The sequence below is a fragment of the Myotis davidii genome, unplaced genomic scaffold (genome assembly GCF_000327345.1).
Source record: "Myotis davidii unplaced genomic scaffold, ASM32734v1 scaffold510, whole genome shotgun sequence".
NCBI classification, from domain to species: domain Eukaryota; kingdom Metazoa; phylum Chordata; class Mammalia; order Chiroptera; family Vespertilionidae; genus Myotis; species Myotis davidii.
This window is the reverse complement of record NW_006282203.1, coordinates 86131-108110: the sequence shown is the minus strand read 5'-3', so window position 1 is coordinate 108110 and position 21980 is coordinate 86131. Positions and strand designations below refer to the sequence as shown.

General features: G+C 38.5%; 2 protein-coding genes across 3 annotated transcripts; one reads left to right on the top strand and one right to left on the bottom strand.

Annotated features, from left to right (window-relative positions):
- Nucleotides 1-834: 834 nt before the first annotated feature.
- On the top strand, nt 835-9117 carry HNRNPU (heterogeneous nuclear ribonucleoprotein U (scaffold attachment factor A)). 2 transcript variants are annotated; one of them, XM_006752765.2, is made up of 13 exons: nt 835-930; nt 1065-1138; nt 3090-3229; nt 3763-3862; nt 4256-4368; nt 4668-4931; nt 5225-5344; nt 5772-5900; nt 5988-6156; nt 6423-6662; nt 6979-7166; nt 7470-7541; nt 8011-9117. In XM_006752765.2, exons 3-13 carry the CDS (start codon nt 3149-3151, stop codon nt 8062-8064), a joined length of 1530 nt encoding a protein of 509 aa, XP_006752828.1. In that variant the 5' UTR covers nt 835-930; nt 1065-1138; nt 3090-3148; the 3' UTR covers nt 8065-9117. The 2 variants fall into 2 exon arrangements, with proteins under 2 accessions (XP_006752828.1, XP_015426475.1); XM_015570989.1 differs by having other exon boundaries at nt 1065-3229.
- A 7544-nt stretch (nt 9118-16661) lies between these two features.
- On the bottom strand, nt 16662-19540 carry LOC102753901 (cytochrome c oxidase protein 20 homolog). The gene is made up of 4 exons (XM_006752766.2): nt 19526-19540; nt 18014-18128; nt 17843-17906; nt 16662-17168 (listed from the first exon to the last, which is right to left on the bottom strand). The coding sequence occupies exons 1-4, from the start codon at nt 19538-19540 to the stop codon at nt 17027-17029; spliced, it is 336 nt and encodes a 111-aa protein (XP_006752829.1). The 3' UTR covers nt 16662-17026.
- Nucleotides 19541-21980: the final 2440 nt, after the last annotated feature.

Genomic DNA, 21980 nt, shown 5'->3' with positions numbered 1-21980 from the left:
GAAGAAGGGAGAGGGATAGAGAGTTAGAAACATCGATGAGAGAGAAACATCGATCAGCTGCCTCCTGCACAACCCCTACTGGGAATGTGCCCACAACCCAGGTACATGCCCTTGACCGGAATCGAACCTGGGACCTTTCAGTCCGCAGGCCGACGCTCTATCCACTGAGCCAAACCGGCTTCGGCTTTCTGGGCCTTTTTATATGTCTGCATACACAAATGCTGTTTGTTTTCATTTTAGTCTTACACGGAAGCATCGTAGTGTGCGCAGATGGGTGGCTGTGGCTTGGGCGGCCAGCGGTGTCTTAGAGCTGGGTCCAGTTAGTTCTCCCCTGCTGCATACCAGGCACTGTCAGCTACAGCCCGGGGGCGAGAGCTATGATCCCTCCCCCTTAATAGCTGCGGGAACTGTGGCACAGAGTCCCCATCTCCCGCAGAGCCAGCTGGGACCGCCAGATCGCAGGCTCCAGCCCCATTTCACAGATGAGGAAACTGAGGCCCAGAGGAAGGCAGTGATGTTTCCTGGTTCCTGGCACAGGCTATGTGCCACTGGGCTCGGCCTGTGCGGCGCTGGTTTTCGTTAGGGTTCTCGAACCTTCGAACGGCCTGCCGAGGTCTGTGATGTCTCTCGACTGCGTCACTCGCTCCAGGCCAGTTTCGAGCGGATGGTGGTTAGATTCGCGTTGGATTCGTGGATTAAAGACGCTTACAACCAGGAACAAGGAAATGGCCTGTTTTGAGCCTCAAAACCCAAGGGTTCTGTGTGTGGCCTTGGGGCTCGGCCTCCTGAATCGGGGTGTTGTGTGTTGTAGGCGACGGCAAAAGCGAGCAGAAAGGCGGAGACAAAAAGCGAGGAGTGAAGCGCCCGCGGGAAGACCACGGCCGGGGCTACTTTGAGTACATTGAGGAAATTTTGACTCATTCACACTAGGTGGCTATTGTTGTGTTGGCCGTTATCATTTTTTATTTGACAATCTAAGGGAAAAGGGATCAGTGCCCCTGACTAAGTAGCCGCGCCGCGTGTCCTGGGGGAAAGGCTGTACCGGAGGCCCTGTTGTCTTACAGGGCCAAGTCTCCGCAGCCGCCCGTGGAGGAGGAGGACGAGCACTTCGATGACACGGTGGTTTGTCTTGACACTTGTAAGTGAAGCTGCGGCGCCCCCTCCTCCCCCAATTTTCAGATGTGGTTTCGGTTTGAAATGTTAGGAAACTTCGTAGTACATTGAGCTTAAGTGCAGAAGATGTAACGGGGACATGGAAACAGGTTTCCAAAGGCAGGAAGATGATTTATCCGGTCGCTTAAATATTCGGTATAACATCAGCTGTATTGATAATTACACAGGCTCTAGCAATTTGGTAATACTTTTATATTACTTGAAAGTTCTTTGTAGGAATGTAAAGTTAATGCCAACTTTTGACTCGCTAACTAATGGAAACTTGTAAGGCTTCCTCAATAAAGTAATTTCATCTTTTTTGGACTCACCTTAAGTGAGCTATTTGGATTAGTTACATTTTATTAATGGCTTTTCCCATTAGCACCCAAGTGTATTCCCTATTCTAAAAGATTGTAATATTACTTTCTCAATAACTGCTCTTTTGTTCTCAATTCCAGTTCAGTAGCTGCTGCTTTAACATAAGTTGATTTCTTCCAAAGACCTGGGGCAGCAGCAGTGGCCTATCACTGGGCCACTAGCTCTCTTCACCAGCGAATGGTATCAATGGCAGCGCTGTAAATACTGCTACTTTACCCAGTTGGGTTGCAGTTGAGTAGGAGGAAGTATTAGTATTGCAAACCTCTAAATGGCCATGGCTGTTAGAGTTGTAAATTCTATTTACGAAGAGATTTGTTGATTTAGTATTTGATCAGTTCTTATCAGTTCTTTCAGTGATAGAACAAAGGGTAGAAGTAATTGCTTGAAAAATAAGAGGTAAGGTGTCAATCTGCCCTGTAGAGCCTGGGGAGTTGAAGCGTAGATTCTAGTGTTTTTGAATACAGATTGTTTTTTTATTCAGATATGTCAGAGTGTTAATATAAAACTCCTGATTTCTTGTTGAGTATCCTTTACAGATAGTTAAGATAGTGGATGCTTTTAAAAGAAAGCTACATGAAAAAGTAGTCAGATGAATGTTTTTAAAATTCGGTTTCTTAAATATAAAGTATTAGGTATTGGCAAGATAAATGAAGCAATAATTCAAGAGGGTAACACTACTATTATAAAGTAGACAGACTTGTAACTGGTCACCTAGGAATATCAATTTGTTAAATGCAATATTGGGTTCATTCTATCAATGACGGTTGGGAATTTTAAGAGCAAAGCTAATGGAAGGGGAATTTCAAACTACGTAGATTTAATTTTTCTCACCAATAAAAACTTTTTAAGGAAACAGCTTTCTAACTTCAGCTCTCCCTCAGAAGTGCATGTTAATGAGCCACTGACCCATAGGTGGTGAGCTAGGTTAAAGACATTCTGGATTTGGATAATCCCGGAAGTGGGTAACCCCCATTGTTGTTGAACAGGCAAGCACCAGGAAGGGAGACCTAAAGGGCTATAATAGCTACAGCATTAGACAACTGGGTTTGTGTTTGTAGACTGAGGCTGCCTTCACAAGTTTTAGAAAAGGATTTAGGATCTAGAGTCCCTGGTGTTTTAAAAATAGAAAGTACAGGATCAGCAGCTCATACAATACTTGGTCATGGCCTTCTGTCAGTTCTATTGTGGCACTGGTAAATTCTACCTGGTTCTGGCATGCTTCACTTTGATTTCCTGCTATCCTCTACTGCTTGCCTCTAAATCAAGGTAAAGAGCAGAGCAGGTATGTATTAATGTCACATTGTCTTATTTTATATACTTAAAATACACATTAAACCTTGGTGTTTCTTAGTTTTATAGGTAGTTTACACTTCAGTACATAATTTGGCAAGTGACTTGGTGGGAGTGGGGCTTAAAATTGAAAATTTAACAGCATGTAAAAGTGTCCTATGTAGCATTTAGACATACGTGCAGAAATTTAATAACCAAGTTTTGTCTACATAGCAAATATGTTTACGTTTGATGTGAAAAGAAATAATATGGTATTGATGTAATTACAGATAATTGTGATCTGCATTTTAAAATATCAAGAGATCGCCTCAGTGCTTCTTCCCTTACTATGGAGAGTTTTGCTTTTCTTTGGGCTGGAGGAAGGGCTTCTTACGGTGTGTCAAAAGGCAAAGTCTGCTTTGAAATGAAGGTAAATATAATTTGTGTTTTGTTTTTTAAGAACCTTTGTGAGTTTCCATTTACCTGGCACTATTGGGTATCAGTAGAACTTTTTATCTTCGGAAAGTTTCTATGAATTAGAAGAGGGATTAGGAACCTTTTGTAATAGTTGAACATGTTGGATCTGAATTTGTGGTACACAGCCAGCCCCCTTTATTATTAAAATGCGCTCTTTTTAATCAGGCACTTGAAAAGACCCACCAAGGGTTTAAAAATTAGACTCTTGATTTTGTTGCAGAGAAAAAATGTTAAATATGTGCTTTAATTATTGTAGGTTGAATATTGAGACTATGTAATTTTTAAACATTAACTGTTCTTTCAAATGTGATTCAACCAAATATTTAAATCTTTTCAAATTATAAGCCCTTATCAATTCTTTCAGTTCTTGAGTGGGTGACTGTATTAGCAGCCAGAGCAGTTATCCCATGGAATGAAATAAGCCAGGTTTCAAGGGTTTATTTATCTTTTGGCTGATAGTTAAATCATTTATGATTTGACTTTCAGGTTACAGAGAAGATCCCAGTAAGGCATTTATATACAAAAGATATTGACATCCATGAAGTTCGGATTGGCTGGTCTCTAACCACAAGTGGAATGCTACTTGGTAAAGTTTCTATTTGAGTCCTGTGTACTCAGTGTTTAGGGTCTGATTTTAGTAGTTAGAATAGAAGGCATTCCAAATATTTTGCTTGTTTTTGTCCAATTCTGTTAATATTTTAAATTAGATAACATTAGCACGTAGTAGGCATAGGCTGAATTTTAGTTTTTGTTCTTTTATGACCAATAATATTTAAGATAGAATGTTACCCACGTTATGCAATTTGTAAACTAGTTCTATAACCCATTGAACTTTACATTTAGTATAAAGCCAGTGTATGTAAAAGAATATTTAGTATATGCTCATTTTTTAAAACCTTACATCAGGAATACTAAAATATATGGGCATTAAGCTGTTTTGAAAAAAATCAGCTTCATGGTAGTTTATTATTATTTTTAGGAGAAGAAGAATTTTCTTATGGGTATTCTCTAAAAGGAATAAAAACATGCAACTGTGAGACTGAAGATTATGGAGAGAAGTTTGATGAAAATGATGTGATTACATGTTTCGCTGTAAGTCCTAGCCAATTTTTTGTGTGTAAATGGCAAGTTATGTGCTGGGAATTTTTTTTTTAAAGCTGTGTTAATATCAACATTCACTACTAACTGATAAAAAGTACTTAGCATCAAGTCGACCTGAAAATCTAGTCTTACCTTCTAAGGCAGTATTGTTTCTGCTTTTGGATATAGATTGAACCTGAATAGTATTTCCATAGGATAACCGTCACTCATTTGAAAGTTAAAAGTTTCTTAGTTTTACAGGAAGCAGATTAAAACTTAATTCTCCCCCTCTTCCCCTCCTCTATTAACAGAACTTTGAAAGTGATGAAGTAGAACTCTCCTATGCAAAGAATGGACAAGACCTTGGTGTTGCCTTCAAAATCAGTAAGGAAATTCTTGCTGATCGGCCACTCTTCCCACATGTTCTCTGCCACAACTGTGCTGTGGAATTCAATTTTGGTCAGAAGGAAAAGCCATATTTTCCCATACCTGAAGACTATACTTTGATCCAGAACGTCCCCCTAGAGGACCGAGTTAGAGGTCCAAAGGGGCCTGAAGAGAAGAAAGATTGTGAAGTAAGTGACCTTTTTAGAAAGCATTTGAGCACTGCTTTTGTTTGGGCAAAAATGACATTTAGAAGAGTTAGGTGATTGGTATTTTTCATTTACTTTATGCCCTTCCTGTAATTTTCCTCTAAGTAGCTATCTTCTCTCTTTATGTGGAGTGTTAAACTTTCCACAAATTACTTTGTTACAGTGCTATGAAAATTCAGATATTTAAAGTGGGGTTTGCGCATTAAAATATATTTTAAATTTATTAGGTGGCTTCTGATGATTAGACAGTGAAATAACATTTCTTTCCATTGTAGGTGGTTATGATGATCGGCTTGCCAGGAGCTGGGAAAACTACCTGGGTTACTAAACATGCAGCAGAAAATCCTGGTAAATACAACATTCTTGGAACAAATACCATAATGGATAAAATGATGGTAAGTAGAATGTTTAGTGCATGATCTCGGCATTTTAAAAAGACCCGAAGGTATTCTAAGTAATCCTTCTGCCTACTGTCCTTATCCATTTTGTGATAGTTTTTGAGAGAGGGGTGTTTGGGGGAGGTGAAATTGGTTACTTAAATGTGGGTGGGCTCTTTATCTGTAAGGTAAACTGCTTTCCAAATTCTCGGCTTCATTGTCTTGTCTAAAGAATTTTAAGTTCTTACCATCCAACAGCTACAAAGATGAATAGCATGGGGACTTAGTACATGCTCGTGACCCTTTTTATCATACCAACAGTGGGAAAAGGGCAATTATTTAAGTGTTTAAAATGTTGCCTGTTTTCCATATGTAGGAAAGATTTAAGCTGATGCTTAGCTTAAGATTCACAAGCTCAAAGGAAACTTCTCACTTTTAAAAACAGGTAGCAGGCTTTAAGAAGCAAATGGCAGATACGGGAAAACTGAACACACTGTTGCAGAGAGCTCCACAGTGTCTTGGAAAGTTTATTGAGATTGCTGCTCGTAAGAAGCGAAATTTTATTCTGGATCAGGTAAGCTCTGGAGCTTTGAAGTTGAGAAAAGTAACTGAAAATTGGGTTTGTGTAGAATTAATAAACAAACAACTTTTTGTTTTTAAGACAAATGTGTCTGCTGCTGCCCAGAGGAGAAAAATGTGCCTGTTCGCGGGCTTCCAGCGGAAAGCTGTTGTCGTTTGCCCAAAGGACGAAGACTATAAGCAGAGAACACAGAAGAAAGCAGAAGTAGAGGGCAAAGACCTGCCAGAACATGCAGTTCTCAAAATGAAAGGCATGGAATTTTATTCTATTGTCACATTAAATCTCTTTCTGTGATTTATATCTGTAAACTTAGTTTCTTCTAGAAATACTGTTCCTGGAGTTACATTAACTCTTGGTAAATTAGTATGTTTGGCTTATTTCTACTTTTAGGAAAATGTGTTAGTAAACCAGGAAGTAACTGTAGTGTGTGTTGAAAAACGTTAAGCCATTCAAGAATTGGAGATTTAAGGATTGTGGGATTGTGAATGTGTGTTAATCTGACTTTATTCCTTGTAGGAAACTTTACACTGCCAGAGGTAGCTGAGTGCTTTGATGAGATAACCTATGTGGAACTTCAGAAGGAGGAGGCCCAAAAACTTCTGAAGCAATATAAGGAAGAGAGCAAAAAGGCTCTTCACCCCGAAAAGAAACAGAAGAGCAATAAAAATAAGAGTGGCAAGAACCAGTTTAACAGAGGTGGTGGCCACAGAGGACGTGGCGGATTCAATATGCGTGGTGGAAATTTCAGAGGAGGAGGCAAGTGAACATTCAGTATTCTCTTTATTTGATTGGAAATTGAAACAAGTGAAAATCTTCTAATTTGGGTCTACATGTTATTTAGCTGAATTTAACGTAGGAAATTTGAACCTCATTGATCATAGTTCCTCTAGTTTAAAGTTTTAATGGGATTTGGTAGGATACACACCTAAGTTATGTCAGTGGTTAAACATTACCTTCACCTTTAAACATTTATTTTTCCCCTAAAATAAAGGCAATGGTCCAGAAGAACCCTAAGTCATATGTGTGAAGGAGGCGCAACACACTGTAATCTAAAATACCTCTTGTTTTTTAGCTCCTGGGAATCGTGGTGGATATAATAGGAGGGGCAACATGCCACAGAGAGGTGGTGGCGGAGGCGGAAGTGGTGGAATTGGCTATCCATACCCACGTGGCCCTGTTTTTAGCAGCCGAGGTGGCTATTCAAACAGAGGAGGGAACTACAACAGAGGTGGAATGCCCAACAGAGGGAACTACAACCAGGTAATGATTTATGATCCTGATGCACTGATCCCTAATTATCTGTATAAATTAGTCTAAAAAGAGTAAGCTTGTGTTGCATAGCCTCTCTAAGAGTTGTGGGAACACAGTGTAAATGCATTGACATCAGGAAAATTAGTGACGGCAGTAAAATGAGTCCACTTAATTAAATTTGATTTTCAGGTACACTAATTAGCAGCTGTCCCATTTCTGTGCTGTGCTCCCTCATCCTTCCCATGTACAAACCTAAGATGTGGTTGTGTTCTGAGTTCTTAAAGATTTTTCTTTCTTTTTTTTCCATTTTAGAACTTCAGAGGACGAGGAAACAATCGAGGCTATAAAAATCAATCTCAGGGCTACAACCAGTGGCAGCAGGGTGTAAGTAATTTCTTATGTGCTTAGTACATTAAGTTGTATTTTTTCATAAGAATCATTCTTCAAAAGATCTTATCCAGGGATTGAAGTGTTTGTAAGTGTTACAGGGCAAGGAGTGGATTGTGTTGCAGTCGTAGCCATAATCTTATCTTTTGAAGGTAAAATAGGTTGATGTTTGATGTAACTTAATATTTTTTTAATTAGTAGTATTTAATATATATGGTTCTTTTTTACTACTAGCTTTAATTGTATAAACTAACGAAGTCCTGATGTGTTTCCTTTTGTAATGTGTTTATTGATGATGATAATGGGATATTAATACTAACTGAATGTGGTTTGGTAGAAATCAGAAGTATGACAGGTATAAATTTGTTTCCAGCAATTACTCTGAATTATATTCATTGTCATTTCCTAAAAGCAGTTTGAGTGGCTTATTGATGTTTTTTCTTTAAAAAAAAATTTTCTCTTACAGCAATTCTGGGGTCAGAAGCCATGGAGTCAGCATTATCACCAAGGATATTATTGAATACCCAAATAAAACGAACTGATACATATTTCTCCAAAACCTTCACAAGAAGTCGACTGTTTTCTTTAGTAGGCTAACTTTTTAAACATTCCACAAGAGGAAGTGCCTGCGGGTTCCTTTTTTAGAAGCTTTGTGGGTTGATTTTTTTTCTTTTCTTTTTTGTACATTTTTAATTGCAGTTTTAAAGTGAATCGTAAGAGAACCTCAGCATTGTGCACGATAAGAGAATGTGTCAGTATTTCAGGGTTCTACATTTTATCTGTAAAATGTGACTTTTTTTTTATCACAACAAAAGTAAAATGTTGCTTTGTACCTGGTGTCTTTTATTAAGAATTTACTCCCCCCATTTCTCAGAGATAACAGTCGGGAGTCATTGTCACAATATAATAGAAATGTTAGCAACCAGATTCATGTAAGGACCAAGTGGTCCTCATGAATTGCATAAGACTCTGTACTGCTCATATTACACTCCATCCTCTCTGTAGTTTGCTGAGTAGTGGAGGGGGTATGCTAAACAGTAGCTTCTGGCAATAACTGGGAAGGCTTTTTCTTTTTAAATAACATTGGAATTGGCATAATTGAATGAAGATACAACTTGGAACCAAGATAGAGAAGATGGAGTGTATGTAGAAGGGCTGTTAAAAATGTAAAACTTGGTTGTATTATTTGTGGAGGCTCAAACTTGTGAAGGTTAAATACCATAATTTTCCATTTGTTCTGCATTTTGATTCTGAAAAGAAAGCTGGCTTTGCCCATTTCTTATTAAAAAAACTTGTTGTAAATCCAGTTGTCTAATGGGATCTATATGAAGTTAGCTATGTCTGTATGCCCTTCTCCCACAAAATACTGTATAACTAGTGTGCTTGTAGTAGTTAACTCCACCATCTTTGTAAGCTAATGCAATTGTGAGTCACCCATTTATATCTTAATTTTTAATCATGTCAGTTCTTGAATGGGTATCTCCTTAGCCTGCTGATTTCTTTTTTCTTTCTAAAGAAAGTGGGTGGAGAAATTAATTTAGACGTTTGTTTGCAATAAAAAGAATTCATTTTACTCTCGTTTTGGGATTCTCGCCATCAAGGTTCAAAATCCCTTTTTAAAACTCCCAAGAGGAGAAAACCTAAGTGCGTGCTCTCTGGACAGCTTATTCTTTACTCTGTACTTGGAACATTTAGGTTTTAAAAACTTAAATGTATATTGACAATTGATCTGAATTGTGAAGTAAGTTGAATTCTTCCCTTCCCCTCCCCCATAGATGACTTAACATTAAATGAGGGGAAAAGGTAATGGCTGGGAGAAGTTAACACTCAGTTTATCATCTTACAAAATGCTAATGGCTGTCCTCAACTGATATTTTATATACATACGTAATACATGAAACTCTGGGAACAGATGCTTTTAGAAGCCATCATGCAAGCCAGTCATTGATTTCACTACTACACAACACTGCTAACTTAACTGTAGCTATGTGACAACAGTAGATCCCCTAACTGTAATTTTATTGGGTTTGCACAGAACAATCTTCTAAAGGACCCTCACTAATGTGAAGTGAGGAATCAGGAGTCAAACTGTAGAACTAAAGCTTCAGTCTAGTGTTTTGTTGGTATTTTAGGTTGCTTCTGGTAAGTTTAGGTTTGTCTATATTTGATTGCTTAGATTTGTTTTAGCTGCTCCAAATCAGATTTTTAACTTAAAGTACTAGGATTTTTTTTTTTACAAGCTGAGCTGGAGTTGAGTTTTAGATGTTGGTGTAGGTAGCTTCAGTTGATAAATTTGTGGAACAGGGCTAATGTTACAATCACCATAAGAATACTTAACAAGCACAAGGTAGCATCTCAAGGGCTTTTGTCTTCAGCAATTAGCGTGCTGCTGGCAGTCACTAGCATGAGCTACTTTGCAGTATATATTACTAGGATTGCATAGACTTAATTTAAACCCAGGGGGCAAAATTGAGACTTTGTTGCTAATCAATGTTTAGGTACTCTAAATATCTAGGTGCCTTTAAAAAATCTTAAATATACCTTATAGTTAAATATTGCTTACTAAGAATTCCCTATTCTAATAATTGCAGTGGAAGAGTAATGGCCAAATGACAGACACTATTTGATAGACTTAAGGAGTCTCAAGATCAGAATTAATAGTAATGTCTATGGTTATATTAAAAGAAATAATCTTAGAAAGTATATAAAAAATTCAGAACAGGGAGAGCACTAAATAGCAAGCAAAAGGAAGGAAAATGCCAAGTTTAGCAGAGTAAGATCTGTGAATGAGAAACTTGGCTTATTCACTCCTCCCCTTACCTACCTCTCCTGGCAAGCAAAACAAACAAGAAGTACAGTACTGAACAAATGTCCCAACTATACATAGGAAACACTCACCTGTGAGATTGCTATTGGGGTGCTTTTCACTAGAAAGTTATGCAGATGCTGAGTCAAGAGTTAGATCAGATTGATCAACTACCGTAGTATTGAAATCATTAGCAAAGGTTAATCAAGAGAAAAAATTGCAAGATAGAAATGAAGTAATGTGAACTGACATGCCTTAGTTCTCTGTTGCTGGTAGGTTACATCTTGTTACAGGATCTAGCCTTTGATGGAGGCTCTGACTCTGACCTAGAAGGCTGAGACCAGCTTCTGACAGACAGAAAGGTGAACTCTTAAGATGGCAATAAGAAGCCATAATAAACCCACAAAAACAATAAGCTCTCATTTGCCTACGGTACATCCTGTCTGAAAATGAGAAATATGAAACTAGAGGTCCTAAGCACTAGCAACAAGGTATTTGAAGCATCTTTTTAAAGATATTTTTCTTAGAAAAAGTACTTAAAAGTTTTCCAGGAGAGGTAATAGTATGTTTTTCACCTACCTGGGGAGCTTACATTCATGAACAGTCTATTCTGTATTTAATATTTGCCTCAGTTGTGGGAATTAAATGTAAATTGGCTTTTAATCCTAGGATCATTTTTATAATAGGTCCCATTGCACAAATGAAAAAGATGAAATATTTTAGCAGTTTTTAGGTAGTGACATCTCAGATAAAGGTCTGATGGTCAGTTTACAGGAGTATATTTGATGTTTATAAAAAGCCAAACCAGATCCAGATTATGCTCAAGTATACATTTCCATCCTTTAAAGTTAGTTTCTCATGCACATCTTAAAAACAACATGAATTTCACTAATTTCCTTCACATAACTATAGAATGTCTCTTTGAAAAAAATGGATGGAACTTCTCTACTGTCCAACCCTCCAAAATAGTCCTGAAATATTCTGGGAAGATGAACATGATATTCTCAAACCATTTTATCCCTAAAATTCTTGAAATGCTTTGAGTCTGACTCGTTATTTCTGGGGCTTTGAGGAAAACTGGGTTTAAGTTTTAACATTTTAGTAAATAGTTAATAAAAGCAAGAGTACGTTATGCCTGGCGATCCATTAAGTTTTAAGGGACTGTTAGTGCTTTGAGTAAGAATCCATCAATGCCTCAGCTCTAAACAGCAATTTGCATTTATTATGTAAACCACAGTCTCTTCAAATCATTAATTGCTACATTTAATCTAAAAATAAAACTATGAATACCCTTTTGATATGGAGAAGAGCCTTTTCCTTTGAGTAATTTTTAAAATTGAATTTTCTTACTGGCCCAGTCATTACTCCATTTTCACACTAAAACATGCAGATGGTAGGGTTAGCCAGTTTAGTATTTGAGATTTTTCTTTTTAGGTTAATACTATTACCACAGGTACATGAAAACCTTTAGGTAGGTGGAAATGGCTAACAAAGATTGCTATGCACTTACACTAAAGATATACTCTCACCTCCTATCCAATTGACCACAAATATAGGTGGTTGAATATGTTTAGTTTGCCCAAGGAACTATAAGGGTTAGTAGATTGGAGATGGAGAAATATTAACCTATAATTTACTCAAAGAATGTAAATACCTTGTGTGATTGAGTTGAGAAGTGCTGTCCATGTGGAAAGCCATATTCAGTTTTTTCAGCATTGTGTAGATCAGTGACGTTAGCCGATTGCAGATCCAGTATTAGGGGAACGAATGGTGCAGGTAACTGAAGGGCCAGAACTCCTGTAATCACTGCTTGGTTAGGTTGGACAAGGAACTTGACCATGTGTTTAATCTGTAATTACCTAGTTATTACTTAGGAATATTATTGTTTTCCTCCCTTTGCATGCCAGGAGTCACCGTTAACTTGCAACTTGCCAAGGAATAGGGGTTTTACTTTTGACAAAGCTGGATCTGTGGTATGAGTAACTATACTCTAGTCAAACAGTGAGGTAATGACATTCAAGACATGGAGAGATGCTAGAAGGTTCCGCTCATTGTGGCTGTGGCACAGCAGTCACTCCTGAGTTTCCAGAGCGAGTGCCCACAAACTGGAGGAATGCAGGGATTATAGGCTAGAGAGGCTGACATAGCGTCCAGCTGATACACACAGCTATTTGTGGCATGTTCTTTCCTGCCGCTCCTTTTAACAGTCCACGATCGCCCAGGAGGTAAAATTAGTTTTGTCCGGTAAACTTAGCTTGCCAAGCACTTGAGAAGCATTGCCACAAATTACTACCAGGCAGAAAATTTTTAGGTAAAAACAGTATAGACATCCAACTTGAGTGGCACAAGCTTTAGAATGTTAAGGCATCTAGAGAGAAGATGAGATAAAACCAATACTTCAGATTGATTGGGGCTTATGTAAGTGGCAACTAACAGGTCAATTTTTTAAGGTAGCTATTAAGGTGCTTCATAACAGTTAAGGGAGATAGAGGAGTCCTGGTCAAGTACAATATAAAAGGTTCCAACTTCACTATTTTTTTCTTTTAAGTAATAAAAAAAATGTGCTGATTTAAATTTCATCTCCTTTTCCTTAGTCTGTCCATGTGAATGTGCTGTGTGGAAGAGTAAAAGGGCCCAACTAAATCTGTTCCAGTGATTCCAATAGGTATTCCAAATTCATTGCTGCTTGTACATTTAACACGTGTTACATTGAGTTTCTAGGATCACCTTAGTTAAAACTGCCTTTATTTTAAAAAGATGGGGGGAAAGGGGAAACTTGATAAGCAGACGGGTAGGTTTTATAACAGAAAAAAAAAGTTCGATTTCTCCTTCACATACCTGAAGTGGGCAGTCCTCTTGCATAGATATTTGCAGTATATATAAATAGAGCCCAGTCCTCTTAAGGTTAGAACCTTATTCTAATTGTTTGAATTCATTCTGCTTAACTTTTTGCAAGACATTTGTTAAATGTCCTCCATACTGGTCGACTTTAAATGTAGTACTCTGATGCAAAAAGAGAGAATACCTGTGTTCTTAGTTTCCCCAAAACTTCCTGCATCTACACTAAATGCATCAGTACAAAAATCTAAAACAATGATTGAGATCCTTTTGGATAACGAAGTGATATTCTAGGAAATAAATTTAAGTTATAAAGAAGGAATAAGGCCCAGGGAGCTTTGCCAATCCAGAGTATGTAATGTCTCTTCCCTGATGTGTTTAACGCTTGGAGGACATTTATTTTTCCTGCTGCGGATTCCATACTACTGTATTTTGGTGAAATGAGTGGACTTGGGTGCTATACTGATTTGAAATGTAGCTCCGGGTTTGCTCAATGAAACAGAGTACTGTTCTGTCAACTAAAAACGATCTAATGGCATCTGAAGATCCCATAGCTCAGCTTAAAGTGAGCAGTATTGCTCAGTATCACTGATCACTTTCTCACAATGGAAATACATGGGGAGAAAGTCATTCTAGGAAATGACAAGGAAGGCAAAGGCAGTGATTGAAAAGACATTTACAGCATATTTGTAGTGCTCGTGTTACAAACTTGAAAATGTAATATTTGAGAAATGCCTTCATAAGCTTTTTGTCCCTAAAGCTTCCCTTTTAAGAGAAAATTTAGAGATGGAACTTAATGCACAAAGTAATGTGTAAGATAACAGTATTTGGGTGGTAAAGGATATTGGTATATTACACTGACCTGATTTGATGACCACTGGACAATATTTTAAGATGCTTCCAAAAATCCTTTATTCTGAAGGACCATTAAAACCAATTATAGCAATCGTTTTAATTTTTCTACTTTCCTCATTAAGGTTTTCTGCTTACCCAAAGCATAGTGTATATATTAACATGACTTTTAAAGGGGCGCCTTGACCCCGATCTGCAACAGATTTTTATCTAGGAATAGAAGGATTCAAACCCTATTTGATCCCTAGCTCTGTGCTGAAAAGTGCATAAACAGGAATCCTGAATTTATTATATAGACCTCCTCGCATTATATAATCGAAGCAAAGGGAAACCAGCGATGGAGTAGAGGTACGTAGACTAAAGAGATGCTTGCAAATCAAATAATGGAACTAGGGATAGTCAAAAATTCTTGTTGCCTAACTTGGTCAATATAAATTACAAGTCCAGAGAGAAGCTTGAAGTTAATTTTAATTCCCTGAGGTCCTTTTATTAAAATGTAAAATCAAGTAGTCAAAGGGGAGGGGCGAGGGAAGGGGGAAATGCATAAAGCACTGGAAAGTTAAAGTAGGTATGAGAGATAAGCCATGAGAAGTTGTGAAAATTACTAATGACCACAATTCTATTTTAATCAGCTATTTAGCTGGTACCTACTGCTATGTCACCTAGTGTGAAATTTCGGCTTTGCTGGAACACTGAAGGACGCAGTGCAGCTGGAGGCTCCAGGTGAGCGTGGAAGGTAGGTTACTCTTTCAGACTAAAATCTGAAGTGTGTGCATGGATGAGAAGGGAACCTGGTTCCTGTCCATTTTCTAGTGAATATTTAGTGATCCACTACAACAAACAAGTGTTGACTGTCTTGTGACACTTGGTTGGAATGTGAAGATATAAACATTGACAGGGTTCTTGACAAGACAGTTAGGCTCAACTTGTAGCACAAGTCAATGGAAGTGCCACCTACTGTAACAGATGAAACGGGTATGAGACCCTAAATGAGGTGAGCCTAATCCCCAGAGGTTAGTGCCCAGGAGGATGAAGAATGTTACAGAGAGAAAGTAGAAGATACTTGCAGTGAAATTAAGAAGTTTGAGGAGGAGGAGTTCAGGTCATGGTTGCCCAAGGTGCACTGAAGATAAAGGTGATTGGACTGAAGTGGGGTGGCAGAGTGGAAATGGACTGGCAGAGTGGAAATGGACTGGAGAGGCTACAAGTGGAAATGTCAAGAGCGACAATGGAGGCCTTATCAGATGTGTCCAGAGCAATGTGATAAAGGGCCTGGCGTCTTAGACATAGTCTAATTCAGTAATCCATCTCCTAACATCTTACTAAAGAAAAAAATACATATATTACTGATCATGTAAACGTATGAAGTGACATATCACTGTTTTTATCCAGGTCTCCAATTTATAAAGCATCCTGCTGTGAAAATGAAAACGAACCTTGTTGGTGAGGGTCCTGGAATTTTCACCAGCCGAGAGGCTTCTCTCTCATCGGGGTAAGATGTAACCACAGTATGCTAGAGCTAGAAGAGGCCTTAGTTATTCAATCCAATTGCCTCGTTTTATGTGTTACTTGTATTTGTAAACTGAAGCTAAGGACACGAGTGGCCTGCACAGATAACTTGTTAAATATCAGCTCTGATGAGTACTCCTCATTTTTCCCCCAACTTGTGCAGCCTCTCAAGTGAGTGTCACATCATGGCTTTTTAAAAACAAATTTGGTTGTTGTAATATGAATATTTCTAATACCCTTCCCTAATCAATGCCCAAGTCCTTCCTTTGGTGGCTGTCAAGATGATTAGGATCAATAAACATTAGGACAGGTGTGTGACAGTGTCATTCACTAGTCTAGCTGTTAGGGCATTTGGCAAACCACATAGCCTAGGCACCCAACCCTCATAGTAACAGCCACAAATTTATAATTCCCTAACCAGGAAGACCTCTAGCATGTATTTTATTTAACAGATTTTTTTTAATGTTGATTTTAAAACAAAAAAAATAACATCACTGCTTTGGAGAAAATTTCTTCCTGAATGAATAAATGCTGTGGGTTGAGTTGTACATTGGCTGCTTTAAAAATATATAAATATATACTTATATATTTGCATATATATAGAGAGAGCGAGCGCAGAAGAATGAATTATAAATGTCTTTTTTATGTCAGTGTAATACTATGTAATCTGGCAGTTCTTTTTCCTTTGCATCAAACAAGTTTTGAAAATATTTTGTGCATATTTAAATTCTACATAAAACTTAAAACCATGCGTACTTCCAAAATAATATTTAGAACAGTTAAACAGCAGTCTCTACCTTCCCTGTAAGACATGGAAGAATAGTGTCAAGCAATGGACACGTTTTTAAAATAATTTGCAAAGTGATCCAATTTATTAGCTTTAAGTCTTATACTACCATTGGTTTAAAGAAACGAGGACGTGCCTGGCTGGTGTGGCTCAATGCTTGAGTGTGGAGCCATGAACCAGGAGGTCGGGGTTCAATTCCTGGTCAGGGCACATGCCAGGGTTACTGGCTTGATCCCCAGTAGGGGGCGTGCAGGAGGCAGCCAATCGAAGATTCTCATCATTTCTCCCTTCTTCTCTCTCAGGAATCAATAAAAATACTTTTTTCTTTAAAGGAACCAAGAAGTATTCCCTCATTTTTTAACTGGATAGTAATACGATTGTTTTAAAGGCAAGTTTTAAAATCTAACTGGGATTTTATTTAAAATGGACATCGTTTACACTCACTACAAAGGAACTTTTTAAAGCTTGCTGAACACTAGGTTTATTTTGTGTGACAAGTCCACTATTAAGCTATACTGGTAGTAGATAACAGGGCCAGAATAAGTTTATAAAATATTCCTACAAGTGGAAAAAAGACTACAACTCACACATGCTTTATTTACTTGATTGAACCCTTATGGCACATGCAGTGTTTTACACAGTCGGTCCATCTTGGTTCACACGGACATCAGTTGTATTTGGATTCTATGCTCAAGACTGTTCAGGTGCTGCCGCTGCTGGTTTTTTTTCAGGATCAAGGTGGGTACTTTCATATAAAATCTTATTTTTAATTCCTTCTCTGGCCATTCTTTCCTGGATTCTTAGCTTTGCATAATTATACCTACAATGGAACCTTGGAAGAAAAGAATACAAAGTCATTAATATAATAGAAACATTTGACATTTTACAGTAATAAAATTCAGGAATGCTTACAGATGAGTACCCTGAGACTGAAAGTATAACCATTCTAGTCTGCAGACCTCTTTCTGGTGGTTTGGTGTCGGTGATACCTATGAACACTGTTGTATATAAAATGAGGATTTCTGTCACTTTAGCTTAATTTTATTTGTAGAACCTCATGCAAATGGAACCAGTACTGTGGGTCTGGCTTTTTTTGCTGACGAAAACAGACCTGATAGTCATCCATGCTATATCAGTTCTCAGTAACATCAGATGTGATGCTGGGAGCAGGGATGAAATGGGAATTAGGGTGTAAGGTACAGGGTGGAGGCCTTCATAAATGAAGTATAAGCCATAACTTGGCATTCATGGCATATTATGCAGTCATCTGCTCATTCAAGAAATGGTATAAAATATGAGTACACATACATACTGAAAGGATTAAGACATTCCAGCAATATCATTTAAGAAATTTCCATTAAAAGTCCTTTTCTTAAAAATAAAAATCCCTTCTAAGTAACTGAGGGTGGAAATCTCCCAATGGGAAATGGCTCTGAAAAGAGCATGTGCATTGGAATTGGATAAACCTGTAATCATGGGGTCCTCTTGAATGCTTAGTGCACATACCAGCATCCTAAAGTCACGACGATAAATCCTCCTACTCCGACATCACATGATCTTCTAATTCTACCTGTCAAAAGGCAGTCATTATAATTATGACATACTGTTTCATCTAGAAAATAATTGTTTGCCACACACAGATGTGTGTTGTTCATTCAGAGAAAAGTATATACTCACTAGTTAACAAAAAATGTCCGAGGCCAGCCACAACAGATCCTAGGGAACCATATAATACCGAGTCCCGTGCACAGGGGATGTTCTCCACATCTAAAATTCCTAGGAGCTTAAAGGGCTAAGATAAAATAAAGAAGAACCTAGATTGAACAAGGAAATGCTGCAGATCACAGTGGTTTGGCAAAGAACATGACCAGGAATCGATCCATTTACTTTCAACATCCTGCTTTTGGTATTCAGTCTGAAGAAGCCAGATCTTAAAGTGGGAAACCTTGAAAATTTAATTAACGAGAAAGCCTCTAGAATAACATACCTAAATCAATTGAATTTTGATGTTGGATAATGATTTGCTAATTGAACAGTTTGGAAATAAGAGCACATTTTATGAGCTCTTTAAATATCTGTATGAAATTTGAGAAGCATAAGTGGGATTGGTACAATTCTAATGAGGTGAACATCAATTGTTCACAAGAATATTTAATGTAAAGATAAACATTGGGCATTATAACTCCTGATCTGTTTCCTTGCCTGATAGGAAATTGCACTTAATTATCTTGTGGCCCTCAATGGAGGGCAGGACAAAATATTCAAGAAAAAAGTCACATCTATTTCATTGTGGCATTTCTATTCAATAAAAAAGTAGAAAATTTCTGCAGGTTTTCAGTAATGTAGCTTTTAAGAGAGCTGCCTGTCCATTAAATGACAATATAGTGTATAGGGGGGGCCAAAGGGGGCGGAGGGTTCCTCCAGGACGAGGGAACGCAAGAAGTGGGGAAGGAAGTAAGGTTAAAGGTTGAAATAACATTCTTGGTTGTATTTTTCTCCTGTTTGCTGCTTTGGCTCAAGCTTCTGCCAGGAAAGACAAAATGTGTGACCTGGTTCGTAATAAAGCAAAAATTACATACCCTCTGGGATCATTCTATTCCATTTTTTCTTTGGTTTCTCCCTGCTAACCCTTCCCGCTAACACAGGTTACTTCATGCACACAGCAGGTATTCATTAATATTGCACTTTAATTTTGAAAGTTCTTTAATACAAATCTTCATAGACATATTTGAATTGTGCTTCTCGGTTTTTCATTTCACTTAAAAAAATTCAGTTCCTCTGTGAGCTCAAAAGCCCAGTGGAACATGTGGTTGGAGGTGAGGGTGCGAGTTGCTCTGCAGGTAGGGAGTGTTGGGCTCTGCACGCCACCTCCAGCCCAGCCTCTCCCCAGGGGAAGGGTGCTTGAGATGCTAGGGCTCCAGAGGGTGGTCAGTAGTGTCAGCTCCAATGGGTCCTAGGCGCTAACACAGGTAGAAGGTGAGGCTTTCGTGTTGGGCCGAGAAGGAAAGGAGCCAGCATGGGTTGTCCACACAGCAGGACAAGCAGGACACACCACCACCGAAGATCACACAAGTTTCTGTAAGGCCTCTGGGCTTCTTCAGTTTGGATCCCCTTTTATAATGGAGCCATGGGGTGCACCCCCCTCACCCCCCAGGGTAGACCAGAATCTGCAAACATTTCCTGGCGCACCTGGAAAAACGCCATCCATCCCAATCCTTTACAAGTATATGAAGTATGCTTGCCAGTATCAAATTGTTTTAAGCCAGCTAGGTAGCTATCCAGATTTTTAAAAAGGTATTTTCAAAATTTACATCTGGGATAGGACATTAAAATGTTAAGATTTTAGGTCTCTATTTTAAAGACAAACATCTTTCAGAAATTACATGCCCCATTTAACATGGTCCCTTCTAGAACCAGCATGTGGCTAGAAGCCCAGGATTCTGCTGCTAAACATTCTACAACACATGGGCCCCACCCCCGACTTAACCCATTGTGATGCCAGTACTGCCAGGGCTGAGAAACCAGCGCAGGCCCAGAAAAGTCCAGTATAGAGCTGGTGGGGGGTTACCAGGCCCTGCCCTCGACAGTCCTTATATGTAGTTCTCACGACCGACCTCTGAGCTGGCAGGATGGAAGTCGGCCTGGAACTATCCCCGCCCCTCGCCCCAAGAGCCCGTCGTTTCCATGGCATCCTTTAACCTTTTGGGTCTGGGATAGAGGTGGGGTGGGGGGAAAGGCCCACGGAGGAGTCGTTTTCCAAAGGCCACCCGCTCAGGGAGTACTAGGACTAAAATACATAATTGTGTATCTGCAACTTTAAGAAAAACTCGGAAAGAATGAACAAAATTTAAGATTAGAATCATTGATTGGCTGCCTCCGGGTTTGATTCTGATCAAGGGCATAGGCCCAGGTTGCGAGCTCAGCCCCCAGTTGGGGGTGTGCAGGAGGCAGCCAATTGGTGATTCTCATCATTGATGTTTCTATCTCCCTCCTCGGAAATCAATAAAAATATAGTTGGAAAAAAAAAACACAAAAAAATATGCCCATATCTGACTAGTCAGGGGCACTGATCTCTTTTCTATTAGATTGTCCAATTTTAAAATAACAGCAAACAATAGCCATCTGGTGTGAATCACAGTTACACCTAATTTTTTTTTGTCAGCAAAAATTGCATTTTTGGAGTGCCACAATTTTAGTAATAATGTGTGCCATAGATGAAAAAAAAGATTGAAAATTGCTGGTTCAGAATATTGATTATTGTTAATTTCCAGAAGCAAGTAAGAACTAGTCTTCAGCGTATGAATTGTAAGATTCTCAGAAATTTAAATTAACATTTCAATATTCCCTAATTAGTCTTCAGTTTAACTTGTCATTAATGAATTTAAGCCCTTAAATTAAGGAATTTTTCTAATAGTATTTTGTAGGCATATTCTTAGATTTAGAAAAGCAATATTACCAGGTCACCTTGATTGAACCAAGGGAAGTTCAAGATTTCTAAGCCAGAATACCAGTTTAATAATTTATAGGAAATAGATCAGATAAAATTAAGCCAGCTCATGACCCATTGCCAGTATTGTTTTCCTCTTGTTACAAAGGATGAACTGGCCAACCAACTGAGCCACAGCAGCCACAGCCCAAATTTCCTATTTTAAAACTTCTCAAGCAAAGAATGAGAGCATAAGAAAAGTTAAGGGCTAGTTCTATCAGGTATGCTAGCTTGTTACCTCTCTCTTTTTTAATCCTCACCCCAAGATATTTTCCCATTGATCTTTTAGAGTGGAAGAGAGGGAGACGGAAATATTGGGTGCCTCCTGCCCCACTCCCCGCTCTGATCCGGGCCTGGGCTGGGGAGGTACATGCCCTTGACCAGAACTGAACTCTGGTCTGCAGGCCAGAGCTCTTCGCACTGAGCCAAACCGGCCAGGGCCCTTTCTCATTTTTATCTTAGCCCACTCTAAAAACCAATCTCTGGATTGTGGTAGAAATAATTGAAAAAATATTTTTAAGTGCAGGCTTTTCTGATATTACCCTGGGCTGCTAATTCAGACATAGCTTATATTAATTTTATTATACTTTTTGATGAGCTTTGATAGGTACGAGTGTTTCATGAACAACTTACAGGACTGACAGTATTTTGTTAATGCTGGACCAATTAAATAGGTCAATTTTTTCTTCCATTGAACTCTTTTATCAATTCTCAATGAATTAAAACACCCTGATGACCATTACATGACAGCGGTTCTCCTATCAAAGTGAACAATCCGATACAGAAGGGATTAAAGCTCCATTCAAGAGCCCAGTGTTCTCGCAAAACAATGCAGAATTCCACATATTAAATATGGGAGTTTCAAACAAGGGTACATTTTGTTACACTAAACCTATCCCAAATAATATACATTAAAAACAAAAGGCACCAAGAGTTGTATAAATTGACAAAATCTGTTATTAAATATGGAAAAATTTTATCCAACCGTTGTTCCTATTAACCCTTTGGTGATCGGCTGTCTTGGCCAAATATAGGTGGAAAAGTCCCCAGAGAAACAAGAACTTTGAAAAAGTGAGCAAAACGTCCAAGCTGGTCAGACGATCCTAAAACTACAGATAAGGAGCAACTAGGATGCCCCGCGGGTCCTCACTGTGTGCC

Bases quoted from the DNA above. Each gene is read 5' to 3' on its own strand.
- HNRNPU (XM_006752765.2), top strand. From the start codon at position 3,149: ATGGAGAGTTTTGCTTTTCTTTGGGCTGGAGGAAGGGCTTCTTACGGT. The intron at 6,157-6,422 runs GCATGGAATTTT...TATTCCTTGTAG, and splicing joins TGCAGTTCTCAAAATGAAAG to GAAACTTTACACTGCCAGAG. The intron at 7,542-8,010 runs GTAAGTAATTTC...TTTCTCTTACAG, and splicing joins ACAACCAGTGGCAGCAGGGT to CAATTCTGGGGTCAGAAGCC.
- LOC102753901 (XM_006752766.2), bottom strand. The intron at 17,907-18,013 runs GTGAGTATATAC...GCCTTTTGACAG, and splicing joins CGGACATTTTTTGTTAACTA to GTAGAATTAGAAGATCATGT. The intron at 17,169-17,842 runs GTATGTGCACTA...TTTTCTTCCAAG, and splicing joins GTCGTGACTTTAGGATGCTG to GTTCCATTGTAGGTATAATT.